This window comes from Equus caballus, chromosome 4 (genome assembly GCF_041296265.1).
Source record: "Equus caballus isolate H_3958 breed thoroughbred chromosome 4, TB-T2T, whole genome shotgun sequence".
Taxonomy (NCBI): domain Eukaryota; kingdom Metazoa; phylum Chordata; class Mammalia; order Perissodactyla; family Equidae; genus Equus; species Equus caballus.
The window spans coordinates 7,353,377-7,367,544 of record NC_091687.1 but is presented as its reverse complement, the minus strand read 5'-3'; the positions used below and the strand labels follow the sequence as shown (position 1 = coordinate 7,367,544).

The 14,168-nt window shown below is 36.5% G+C and overlaps 1 protein-coding gene across 7 annotated transcripts in view; it reads left to right on the top strand.

Annotated features, from left to right (window-relative positions):
- The window catches only part of COG5 (component of oligomeric golgi complex 5), a 345,803-nt gene that overhangs the window by 183,416 nt on the left and 148,219 nt on the right, over nt 1-14,168 (top strand). For all 7 annotated transcript variants that reach the window (XR_002807321.2, XM_023638888.2, XM_023638887.2 and 4 more), the window contains 3 exons: nt 569-734; nt 12,528-12,640; nt 12,894-12,971. Coding sequence is in view for 6 of the 7 variants with exons in the window: in XM_023638888.2 (XP_023494656.2) it covers nt 569-734; nt 12,528-12,640; nt 12,894-12,971 (357 nt within the window). In the remaining variant the exon portion in view is untranslated. The remainder of the gene's footprint in view (nt 1-568; nt 735-12,527; nt 12,641-12,893; nt 12,972-14,168) is intronic.

Here is a 14,168-nt window from a genome sequence, read left to right as displayed (position 1 = left end):
ATACAAGCTTCATGAGGGCAGGGACTTAATTGGTTTTGTTTACTACTGTATTTCCAGCACCTAGGTCCAAGACAGACACATAGTAATGCAATGTATAGATATTTGTAGTTTGAATGAATGAATGGATGGATGAATGGAAGAAATATAATTAATAGGAAATAGTTGCATGATTTAGCCCTCAGTTAATTCTGCAGAATTCATTTATTCTCTAAACAAATGTAGAATCATTGTTAGTTCCAGCATGGCTGTCTTTATAGGGATTGGTGGTAAATTTTAAATAAACTCTAATAATATAACAGACTTCTCATCTTGTTATTATCCTTTAAAGGAGGAGCAAAAGGGAAAGGGGGGAGGTAATATACATAGTATTTAATTTTGCCTTTTATGAAATAAATCATGACTAAAAATATGTTTTGAATGCATCGTGTTTGTTCTTGTTTGTAATGGTTCAAAAATATGATAGGTAGTAACTGCTCAAGTACCACTTAAAGTTGTGGATTTCTATTGATTTTGTTTGTTTTCCTCTTTCTATCTATTCCCACCCTACCCCACCCTCACGTTTTTAAAGAATCCAACCCAAGTTGGGACAGCTCTTCAGGTTTTCCATAATCTTGGAACTTTGAAGGATACCATTACCAGTGTTGTGGATGGATACCGTGCTGCTTTAGAAGAGAACATCAGCAGTGCGTTAGACATCAGAGTTTTGACTCAGCCTTCCCAGTCAGCTGTGAGAGGTATGGATGTGGTTTATATTTAGCGGCTTTATTTATTTATAACTGAGAAGTCCTTTGAATAGTATGTGAAATGCTCAAGTATCAAAGCAATCTAATGACTCATTTTTTTAGTAGACAGAAAATGAGAGAAGAAATTATGTTTCAGAATTTATTTATAACTTTTTTGTCTAATCAGTGAGTTGAACTGGCCAAATGGTATATTCAGAAGTTCTAGATAAAAATCTGTAAACCGTGACTTCATTTAGTTCAGAGGAAACAGATGCAAGAAAAAAAAGAAACATATTTTTCTTCCTAAAATCTTTATCCTCACATGTACTTCTTACTGAGACAGAAAATATTTTTTAAAGAAATGCAATCTGGACCTTAGTTTTCTGGGCTTTTCCTTAGGATAATTCTGGTATTCAGGAGCAACAAAGGCTAACTCTGGAGATGGAAACTGATAAAACCTTTGGGAACATTACGACTATAGCAAAATCTAAAGAAAACGACTAAAGAAAGGTCTGAGAGAGGCCGAGCCCTACATTAGCAGTCCTCAAGTCTTTTCCGGCCCAGACGCACCTGATGACGACATTCACATATAAAAGACACGTCACGGACAAGAATGACTACACGTTATGTGTACGTCTCACTTAGCTAAGCGACCCCATCTCTGCATTTTTATCCTATATTCTTTCTTCTCTCCTTTATTCTGGATGAACTGTGCTTGCTCCCAGCAGGACCAGCTGCCCTCCTTTTGTGTTAGATGCCATCACTCCGGGGCGTTGCTTGAGCAGATGCCCCCTCTGCCGCACAGTCAGTTTTTCCTTCTAGTCTCTTTTGCGTCACATACAATTGTGCTATTGTATCTTTCTTCTGCAGAAAGACAGTTCAGTCTAACTTGACCTCACTTTTTCCTTCAGTTCTGCTACACCATTTTATTCCTTCAGACCACAGAAAAATTCTCCAAAGTACCGTCTATACTTACCGTCTCCTGTTTTTCTCTTCCCTTTTTTCTATTGAAGAAGGTATTCTGATCATCGTAGAGTTGCCCTAAGGAATAAATGAAATAATGCACATAGACTTAATGACAGAGTCATGATACATGGTTAATAGTAAAAAATATTTGCAGGCATTGATTATTATTTTTATATTTGCTATATAAACATAACCTTAAATAACACAGAATATGTGTCACTCATTAATAAGTTGCACAAGATAAAAAGGGATAAAAGAATCTTAGATCTTAAAGGGATTTTTAAAGGTTAGCCCTAGCTTCTGACTAGGTGTGTATTAAGACTCCCCCAGAAGGAGAGCTTTGAAAAGAAATTGTCAAAGGAGATTTCACACTCAGCTTTTCCCAGCAATTATTCTCAGAAAGTTTGATCTAATGTTTAAATTTCCAGAAGCAGTTTAATCTCATTCCCTCTTATGTTGTCAAGAATAGGAGAAAAATGAAAGCAGTTATTCACATGCTGTCAATCCTAGTGTACACCCTTTTGTTGAAAGAATAAAGAGTTTTAAAGCTTTACTATCATCTGTTGAGGAGTAGATACTGTGATTTAATGTGGAAAACTTAAGCATCAATTCTTTATTGTTTAAGAGAATAATCACTATTATTTTTACTTTTTAAAATGTTACGTTGGCAGTATTAATGTTGATTTCCTGATTTGGTTGGTTATGCTGAGATCATGTGGTAGAATGTCCTTGTTGGAAATACACATTAAAGTTTCACGGATGATGGGGCATCATGTCAGTAACTTGTTTAGAAATGACTCAGGGAAATTTTCTTTTGCTATACTTTCAAATTTTCTATACATTTAAGGTTGTTTCAAAAAATTTAAAATATATAATGGTAATACAATTTTAAGGGAAAAAATGTTACCTATGATGTATTAAGAAGTTTATAATTCAGTAAGAGAAAGAGACAACTCAGTTGAAAAAAGTAGATAAAGAATATGAAGTCAGTTAACAGAAGAACACATCCAATAAACATGTGAAAAGATGTTCAGCCACTTTTTAGAAGATGAACTAGTTATCAGGGAAATACAAATTAAAGAAGGTTCTACTTTTCAATCATGAGATTGGCAAAATCTGAGACAGAACTAAGTGTTGGATGAGAGTAGAAACTCTTGTACACTGATTTTAGGAGAATAAAATGATTCAAACACTTCACTCAGTTTTATCAAATTGCTCTCTAAGGTTAAAATGTGTGTACCTTATGATCTTAGCATTTCTCTTGTAAGAATATACCGTAGAAAACTCAGGCACACAGGTATAAGAATTTTTATTACACTGCTGTTTATAATGAAAAAGTGAAAATGACCTTTCCTGCAATGGTAAATTCAATAAACTCGTTTATTTATTAAGTAGACTCCTGCACAGTATTTAAATTAATAAATTTACCAATATAGATAATTCTCAAAAACATTACATGAGAATTAAGTTGTGGAAAGATACATACAGTATGATACCATATTTAAAGCCTAAGAACATGACAGATTATGCTATATATTGTTTTGCGTATGTACATATGTAATACAAGTATCAAATATGCGTTGTAATAATAATCATCAAATTTGGAATAGCATTAGCTCTGAGAAGACAGCAGGGAAAATGAGACCAGGAAGGGAGGGATATACAAGGAACTTCAGTCAATTTATTTATTCATTTTTTTAATCCTTTTTTAAATTTTATTTTTTTAGAGCAGTTTTAGGATCACAGCAAAATTAAGGGGAAGGTACAGAGATTTCCCATATCACCCCCCCACCCCACAAATGCATAACCTCCTCATTGTCAACATCCCCCACCAGAGTGATAGATTTGTTAGCAAAGATGAAATAACATTGACACGTCATAATCACCCAAAGTCTGTAGTTTACCCTAGGGTTCACTCTTGATGTTGTCCCTTCTATGGGTTGGGACAAAAGTATAATGACGTATATCTATCATTATAATATCATATGGAATGCTTTCCACTGCCCTTTTAAAAAGCCTCTGTACTCTGCCTGTTTATCTCCTCCCTTCCTACTCCTGGCAACCTCTGATCTTTTTATTGTCTACATAGTTTTGCCTTTTCCAGATGCCATATAGTTGGAATCATACCATTTGTAGCCTTTTCAGATTGGCTTCTTTTTAATATGCATTTAAGCTTCCTTCATGTGTTTTCGTTTTCATGGCTTGATAGCCCTTTTTTTTTTTTTTTGTACTGCTGAATAGTATTTCATTATATGGGTGTATCACAGTTTATTCATCCACCTACTGAAGGACATCTTGGTTGCTTTCAAGTTTAGGCAATTATGAACAAAGCTACTATAAACATCTGCATGGAGGGTTTTATGTGGACATAAATTTTCAACTCCTTTGGGTAAATACCAAGGAGCATGGGATATTGTATAAGAGTATGTTTGGTTTTGTAAGAAGCTGCCAAACTGTCTCCCAAAGTGGCTGTGCCATTGTGCATTCCCACTAGCAATGTATGAGAGCTCCTGTTGCTCCACATCCTCACGAGCATTTGGTGTTCTCAGTGTTCCAGACTTTGGCCATGCTAATAGGCATGTTGTAGTACCTCACTGTTGTTTTAATTTACATTTCCCTGATGATGTAGGATGTGGAACATCTTTTCATATGCTTGTTTACCATCTGCATATCTTCTTTGGTGAGGGAGGTGTCTGTTGTCTTTGGCCTGGTTTTCTTTTTTTTTTTGAGGAAGATTAGCCCTGAGCTAACGTCTGCCACCAATCCTCCTCTTTTTGCTGAAGAAGGTTGGCCTTGAGCTAACATCTGTGCCCATCTTCCTCTATTTTATATGTGGGGCGCCTGCCACAGCGTGGCTTGATAAGCAGTGTGTAGATCCACACTCTGGATCCAAACCTGCAAACCCCGGGCTGCCAAAGCAGAATGTGCAAACTTAACCACCGCACCACCAGGCTGGCCCCTGGCCTGGTTTTTAATTGGGTTGTCTGTTTTCTTATTGTTGAGTTTTAAGAGTTTTTGTATATTTTGGATAACTGTCCTTTCAGATGTGTCTTTTGCAATTATTTTCTCCCAGTCAGTGGCTTGTCTTCCAGTTCTCTTTATACTGTCCTTTCCAGAGCAGAAGTTTTTAATTTAACGAAGTTCAACTTATCAGTTCCTACTTTTATGGATCATGATTTTGGTATTATATATAAAAAGTCGGTGCCATGCTTAGGGTCATCTAGGTTGTCTCCTCTGTTGTCTTCTAGGAGTTTTATAGTTTTGCATTTTACATTTTGGTCTATGATCTATTTGAGTTAATCTTGGTGAAGGGTGTAAGGTCTGTATCTAGATTCATTTTGTCTAGATGTCAAGTTGTTCTAACATCATTTGTTGACAAGACTATCTTTGCCACATTTTATTGCCTTTGCTACCTTGTCAGAGATCATTTGACTATATTTATGTGGGTGTATTTCTTGGCTCTTTATTTTATTCCATGGATCTGTGTATTCATTTGCCAATAGCACACTGTCTTGATTCCTGCAGCTTAATTGTACGTCTTGAATTTGGGTAGTCAGTCTTCCAACTTTGTTATTCTTCAGTCTGATCTTGGTTCTTCTGGGTCTTTTGTCTCCCCAGATAAATTTTAGAATTACCTTGTTGACATCCTGAAAATAACTTGCTGGGATTTTGATTCAGATTGCATTGAATCTGTAGATCAAGTTGGAAAGAACTGACATGTTGACAATATTGAGTATTCCTATCCATGAACGTGGAATATCTCCATTTATTTAATTCTTCTTTGATTTTGTTCATCATAGTTTTGTAGTTTTCCTCTTATAGAACTTATACATATTTTGCTAGATTTATGCCTGACTATTTCATTTTTTGGCTAATGTAAACAATATTATTTTCAATTTCAAATTCCCCTTGTTCATTGTTGGTATATAGGAAAGCAGTTGGCTTTTGTGTATCAACCTTGTATTCTGCAACCTTGTTTTAATCGCTTATTAGTTCCACGAGTTTTTTTGTGATTTTTTTCTGATTTTGTACATCAATAATCATATCCTCTGCAAAGACAGTGTTATGTCTTCCTTTTCAAGGTGTACCTTTTCCTTTTTCTTTTTTGCCTTACTGCATTAGCAGAGACTTCCAGTACAGTGTTGAAAAGGAGTGGTGAGAGGGAACATTCTTGCCTTGTACTTGATGTTAGTGGGAATGCGTCTCACCAGTAAGTATGAGGTTAATTGCAGTTTTTTTGTAGATAGTCCTTATCAAGTTGAGAAAGTTCCATTTATTCTTAGTTTCCTGAGGGTTTTTATCATGAATGTGTGTTGGATTTTGTAGATGCTTTTTCTGCATCTATTAAGATGATCATGTGATTTTTCTTTTTAGTCTGTTGATGGATTACATTAACTGATTTTCAAATGTTGAATCAGTCTTGCATACCTAGGATAAATCCCACTTGGTGGTGGTATAAAATTCTTTTTATACATTGTTGTATTTGCTAATATTTTGTTGAGAATTTTTGCATCTATGTTCATGAGAGATATCGATCTGTAGTTTTCTTTTGTTGCAATATCTTTCCCTGATTTTGGTGTTAGGATAAGTTGGCTTCAAAGAATGAGTTAGGAAGTATTCCCTCTGCTTCTAGCCTCTGAAAGAGATGGTAGAGTATTGATATAATTTCTTCCTTAGATGTTTGGTGGAATACACCAGTGGACCCATCTGTTTTGGAAGAAATTGGATGTAATTCTTATTTCTGTTCCTCTATAGAGATGATTTTTTTTCCCTCTTGCTGCTTTCAGGATTTTTTCTTCATCTTTGATTTTCTGTAATTTGAAAATGATATGCCTAAGTGTAGTTTTTTTGGCGTTTATCCAGCTTGGTGTTCTCTGAGCTTCATGGATCTGTGGTTTGGTGTCTGACATTAATTTGGGGAAATTCTCCGTTGTTATTGTTTCAGATATTTTTTCTCTTGTCTTTCTGGTATTCCCATTACACATATGTTGCACCTTTTATAGTCGTCCCACAGTCCTTGGATATTCTATTCTGTTTTTTTCTGCATTTGTTCTTTTTTTTGGTACAGTTTTTGAGAATTGTAGATATATCTTCTAGCTCAGAAATTCTTTCCTCACCCATGTTTAGTCTACTAATAAGCCCATCAAAGGCATTCTTCATTTCTGTTACATTGTTTTTTATTTCTAGCATTTCTTGTGGGTTCTTTCTTATGATTTTCATCTGTCTGCTTACATTGCCCATCTTTTCTTGCGTGCTGTCTATTTTATCCGTTAGAGGTCTTAGCATTTTATCTTAATTGTTTTAAATTCCCAGTCTGATAATTTCAGCATCCCTGCCGTGTCTGGTTCTGTGCTTGCTCTGTCCCTTTAAATTGTGTATTTTGCCTTTTGGTATGCATTGCAAGTTTTTGTCGGTATAAGGAGCTGTGGTGGTTATATGTGGGGAGGAGGGAAGCGTTCTATAGTGCTTTTATTCGGTCTCAGGCTTCTGGTGAGCCTTTGCCTTTGTACTGTGAACTCCACAAGTGTTTTAGATTATTTTCTCCTCCCTTGTGTGGGAGAGGGTGACTAAGAGTGGGCTAGAGTAGAGAATTTCCCTTCCCCAGGTTAGTTAGACTCTGACCACAGCCCAGCCAGCTCTGGTTAACTAGTTTCTCCTGCGGGCAGGCCTTGTTAAGAACACAGTGCTCTGCTATATTTCAAAATGGTTTTTCCTCCCCTCCTCCTGCTGGAAGCATGAGGGGATTTGTCTTTGATATTTTCTGGGGGTACCTCATCAGGCTCCTAGAGGTAAATCTCCTAATATTGTGGGGCTCCCCTATGACTGGGTTCCCTGGAGTTTTTAACCTCAGAGTTGTCCACACTGAGCTTCTGGCAACTTATCAGTTACAGTTCAGGTTTTCCTTTCCTGACACTGGCTCCCGCGATAATTTCTGCTAGTGAGGCTCAGCTCTCGTAAGTGGCCACTCCCTGCATTCACCTGTCAGGCTTTCTAATCTTCCGGGCAGTAGTTTGCCATACGTCCTCCTCTCTCTTATGAGTCTAAGAAGAGTTGTTGATCTTTCAGTCTCTTCAGCTTTTTATTTGTTGCTAGGACAGAGTGGCAGCTTCCAGGCTCGTTAGATAGGGAACCAGAAATGGAAGTTGCTGATCAGATTTTTACCACCCCCCCCCCCCATAACTCACTTGTTTATTCTTTGATGGTAAAAACAAGATAACTGGTACAAGATGGAGGCACTTATGCTAAGCCCCACGTCACCAAACCAAGACTTAGTTATAGTTTCGGCTCTCCCAGAAATGAAAACTTAAGCCAGTCAAGCTGAAATTGTGTAATCAGTACTAGTTAGGTAATCTGGCTGATAGACTTCTGCCAGCCTCCAAAGGAAAGTGACCTTGCCATAACCAGTCTGCTTGTTTGTCTAGTATAACTGTCTTGTTCCTACTCCCTTCTGCCTATAAAAATCTTTCATTTGTACAGCTCCTTAGGGCTTCTTTCCATCTGATAGATTAGATATTGCCCAATACGTGAGTCCTTGAATAAAGCCAAAGAAGATCATTAAAATGTACTCAGTTGAATTTTGTTTTTTAACAATGCCCAAATGGTTCTTTTTTTAATTTAAGATATATTTTGGGATTGAATGCTGTGTATCAATTTTTTTCCCTAAGCTAGAATATGTTCTCTTTTATAGAAAAATTTACTTCAGTCATACATTTGAATATTTTTGCATTTGTTCTTTTCAGGAATTTTAATTATGCATATATCACATCGTCTTTGTTTTGCATTTCTGGTATCTTCTCCATAGTTATATTTTATATCTTTGTACTTTATTTCTTTTTGTATGATTTCCTCTTGCCTATTTCCCATGTCCGATTGTGTTTTCACCCTTAATCACTGTAATGTTTTACTTCTGATGTGGTTTAATTCTGTTACATGTTTACACTGAGAATGTTTCCTGTAATTAGTTTGAGACAGTGAAAACTAAGTAACCCTTCCTGTTGTTTCTTTTGGGAATTAATTGCTTTGGTAACCTATGTTTATTGTCTTTTTTTTTTTTTGTATTGTTTTGTGAGGAAGATTGGCCCTGAGCTAACATCTGTTGCCAGTCTTCCTCTTTTTGCTTGAGGAAGATGGTCATGGTCCCTGAGCTAACATCTGTGCCAGTCCTCCTCTACTTTGTATGTGGGACACCACCACAGCACAGCTGGATGAACATTATGTAGGTCCATGACCATGATTCGAACCTGCGCACCCTGGGCCGCCAATGCATAGTGCATGAATTTAACCACTACACCACTAGGCCAGCCCCTATTTATCATTGGTTTTTGCTTATGATCCTTTCCTTCCCACTGCCCTGTCCCCCCTGCCCCCGCCCCATATCTGTGTTAGGTCCCACATTGCGTTGTTTCTGATTATTATTCATCTTTGGAAGGCACTGGCCGTTGGTGGAAGAATAGTGTGGGAATGGTCATAGAGGGAGACCTGGGACAGTCTATAACTTTGATTTAAGTGTGTTGTCTTGAATACCGTTCACCAATTTGTTATATCCTTCTACCTTGGGAACATGTCTTTCCTCAAATTTAGGACCATTCTAGAGCTCAGTGCGAGACCCAGTAAGGCCATTTAAGCAGTTTCTGTGTGGAAACCTCGCGTTCTCTGCTTTTCTTTCCTCTTTCATCTCACTTCAGCTCTAAGAGTCTCTGCATGCCAGAGGGCTAATTCTTATACAGTGTAAATATCATTTTATTATGGTTTCTCCTTCCACTTTTCTTTCTTTGCCATCCTGCAACATTTAACATTTTTCTAGCTTCTTCCCTGGCCCATTCTTGTCTGTCCATCTTAGCCCTAAGCAAAGAGTCATTGGGTAGCCTGTCTAAATCCTTACAATTGACTATAAGAGCAATTTGTTCCTGCCTACTGGTCTGAGATGTCAGCTTTTTGGTTCATTGTTCATTTTGATTATCTGGAGCACTTAGCATACATGCTTTATAATGTCAAGTTTGAAGTTTTGGCTGATTCCTTGTTTCTTTAAGGTTGATTTTTTCTCTACTTTTTGTTCATTCTTATTTTCATTGCTTTTTAAGGGGTGAGAATAGAAAAATGATTTTAGTCCATCACCACTAACTGGAAATCACTCTTAAGTGTTGTTTCTTTGAGGAACTCTTAGTTTTTTTCTATCACTTTAATAAAACTCAGTTTATGACACTATTTATTTTGTTTCTTGGATCTCCTAAAGCTGACTGATAATGGCATCAGTTTTTCTGTCTTAATTATTCTCCACCACTTCCTTTAGACAGCTGTTCTGTGATTATTCCTATCGTGTTTGCATGCTTCAACAAGATGTATTTAGCTTATGAGCATAAAAATCTTTAAGTACTAAGCTATAAGTAAGAAAAATGAAGCCTCTAGAACCACTTGAACCAATGATGGGATCTCATTTTTCTGTGCTTCAGATTCTCCAAAGTAAATATAGCAGAAAATAATACCTTCTTGTATTTCTGCTTGTATTTACTTTGAGAGGAATGGGTTGATGCATCCCATAATTTGTTATAATAAAACTAAGCTATATGTATTCCAGGGATTTGGTTACTATTTTCTAATTTTTGTGAAGGCACTGCATACCTTTGCCTCACTGTTTTGAGTTCATTCTTTATAGGACATAGGAGACATTGCAGATTGTTGAGTATTATATCTCTGTTCCCTGTACGCTTTTCCTTAATATTCTTTGCACAGCATTGCAAATAATTTTAAAAATTAATTAGACCTAGATTTCAAACAGGTATTATTCATATTTTTAAAGGCAATATCTCTCTCCTAGTGGAAATATTGATTTCCACTATTGTAAGAGTAAAAAATAATAGCATCTCTTTACTAAAGGTACATGTAATTCTTTTATGAACTTTGAATTGTTGAAAAACTAGAGTGAAGCAGCTTATAAACACAGTCTCTGGTTTTCTTGATTCTTGCCTGCTTTAAAAGCAGGATAGATTATCTAATCCATGATGGGCTCTTGTACTGCCTAGCTTTTAACTTTGTTTGGATTGAAATGCATACTTTTCAATTTGAGATTAAAATTCCTTTTTCTTACATTGAAACATTTCAAACCTGTACAAATAGCTGTGTGTTTATTACATATAATAACATTCTTAGACATCAATCTCAAGAAATTTAACATTGATAATTAATATTATTGAACATGTAATCTATATATGTCATCTTTTAGTTGTTCCCCAAAATATTCTTTGTAGCTGTTTTCCCTATCTGGAACCAGTCAGGGATAATGCTTGTCTGTTGGTTATCTTGTCTGTTTATTCTCCTTTAATCAAAAGCAACCCCACTGCCTTTTTTGTCCTTTATGGCATTAACATGTTTGGAGAGTCCCACAGTCTGAGATTGTCTGGATTTATCTGATTGTTTTTTCATGATTATGTTCAGGGTAAGCAAACCAGTAAGGTGATGTTGTGTATTTTCCATTACATCATATCAGGAAGCACCAAAATTATGTCATCTGTCTCATTGTCACTGATGTTAGATGAAATCACTTTATTATGTGGTGTATGCCAGATTGCTCCTTGTCAATGTACCGTTTGTAATTAGGAAGTAATTTGTAGCACTTTGAGACCATGTGAGTATCCTGTTTCCCATAACGTTTCACCCAGTGTTTTAGTGTGCAATGATAATCTTTCCCTCAATTATATTAACTAGTAGTTGCAAAATAGTAATTTTTTTTCTAATTCTGTTGTTCCTTCTGTATTGATTAACTGACACATTTCTGTAAACAGCAGTTCCCATCCTTTTTAAACATTTGAGTTTTCACCGTGAACTCGTGAGTCATTTTTCAAATCAATGTTTTACATTCTATTATCATCAGTATTATTTTGGATGGCCAAACATTCCCAAATTGGTTGTGTGGAAGCTCGCTCCAGTCAAGTTCCTGTGTCCTTTGACAAGTCTCCATTTGTCTTTGAACACTTCTTTGCTCTCTGGTGCGGTGCGTAGCAGGCTCACCTTCTATTTTCACTCCTCCAGATGTGGAATCACCCTTCTCTCCGATAAGCCCTGGTTTCTTTTATTGGGGAATGATGTGTTGAAATAAAAATTTGGGTGCTGAATATGCTCATTTATATTGAGGAGTCATTGTCTCCTTGTCCTTTTAGTGGACAGAGGTGGGAAATACCTCTAATCTTCATTGCATATTTGTGTCTTTATTTTGTTTACAGTGAGAACGTTCATTTGTTCTATTCTAAAATACACCTAAACTAGTTTCAGGATTACTACATCCAACAACAGATCTGTTAAGTAAAATACAACATTTCTTTGCAATTCTTTTTGACCCTAAAATATATCTTACTGAACTTGGGGTTTTGTAATTGAAAATTACTTGAATTAATTGTGTTCCCCTGTGGGTTTGTATTATCAATTTGAGGTACGTTTAGTTTTATTTGTTTCTATATTTGTTTGTATTTAGAGTTTGCTTTTTTTCGTTCTTTTAAAATATAAGTTCATTTTGAAATGTGTGGAGCATTTGTGCGCCTCACAGACTCTGCTGCCCTCTGTGTTCCTCTTACCTGGTGCAGTCTCCTCCCACTCCCCTGTCAGGAAACCAGGTTTATTATTTTCTGTTTTCTGTATTGTCCTTTGTGTGTGTGTGTGTGTGTGTGTGTATGATCTTATTTCCCTTTCTTAAACACAAAAGGTTAAGATTCTCTTTTATATCACTCATAAGAAATTATTTCCTAAAGAAGGAACTTCTCATTTTTTAGCCCGTGTATGCTTTTCATAATAACATACAATCTATTTAGAAAGTTTTATTTTTAATATTTCTCTGTCACTCATAAACAGGGGGACCTGGACGCTCTACCATGCCAACCCCAGGAAACACTGCAGCTTTTCGTGCTTCCCTCTGGACCAATATGGAGAAACTTGTGGATCATATTTGTACTGTTTGTGGACAGGTAAATATTTTAGAGAGTGAAAAGAACATTTATTATGGATTAACTCCTGGTTATTCCAAGTTGCGTGACCTTGGGCAGCTTTCTTAAAATCTCTGAGCATTTCAAATCACTACATTAGCTGATTATAATATATGTAAAACTTTTGGCAAAATGCCCTTTCTCTTCCCTTGCACTTTCCAGTGCCTGTGCTTTACACTTGTTTCTTTTCAAAATACCCAAGTATATACATTCTCTCTCTCCTCCCCTTTATTAGGTACAACATCTACAGAAAATATTAGCCAAGAAGAGAGATCCGGTTTCTCACATTTGTTTCATTGAAGAAATAGTTAAGGTATGTTTAAATGAAAATATTTTTATCTCTGTATTGAAGAACGCGGCAAGATATGAGCTGCATTGTTTTTGCTCCTGTCTTACAGCAAGCCTACGTATCAGATAGCTATAGGGAGTGTATTTCTTGACAACTACAAATGTTCTTTGCAATATGTGTATAAGCATTTTTGTTTATTGAGTAGATGCTAACAGTAATGCTATTTATAGACTAATTTCTGAAATGAGTATAGTTATTTCTGATTTTCTGTCATATAAATGATTTATTGTAAATGTTTTTCAAAGTTCCGCTAAAGAATAAGATGAAACTTTTTGGTAAATAAGAGATTTACTTAGTGGTTATTGTAATGTCTTATAAAGTCTTCACTGAAGAAGGTAGGATCCATTCAGTTGTTAATTTCTCCTGGAAAGCACGTTGCTGTAATTCATTGTCCATATTCTGAAATCTCCCCTTTGTCATCCGCCAGTCTGCTGGCCTCATGGGCCGTAAGAATTCCTTCCATGCATAGAAATCCCTGACCCTACATCTTATTCATTCATTTTGGTGGGTTTTTGATAATGACTAGTAGAACAACTAACTCTGTTTATCATTAAACCTTAACACCTACTGCTCCAAAGAAAAAAATTCTCTAAGTTTCCTGCATCATGGTAAAGTTTCTTTTGTAGTTCAAAACTTGAAATATTTTATATGTTATATTGGGGACCTCCAAACCACCCCCAGGTCTGGTGATTCACCACACTCAATATGTTGTCGTGCTCTTGGCTATGATTTATTTAGAGTGAAAGAGTATGAAGTAAAATCAGCAAAAGGAAAAGGTGCGCAGGGTGAAGTCCAGAGGAAGCCGGGTGCAAGCTTTCAAGAGTCCTCTCCCACTGGAGTCAGACAGAATACCCTTAATTCCTCCGCCGTTGAGTTGTGACAGCGTGCGTGAAAGGTCATCTTCCAGGAAAGCTCGGCTTGAGCCCAGGAGTCCACAGTTTTAGTCAGGGCTCAGTTACTGCCTAGCATGTACCAAAATTCAAGACTCCCCAAAGAAAAGCAAGTGTTCAGCATAAAGCACGATATTTGTACAAACAGCTTAGATACAATGAGCACTCTTACCAGTTAGAGAATCACAGGGACTCTCTCAAAATCCGAGTCCCAGCTGCCAGCGAGACCAGGCTTGCAAGCAGGCCTTCCTAGCTGCAGCAGTCTCAGACC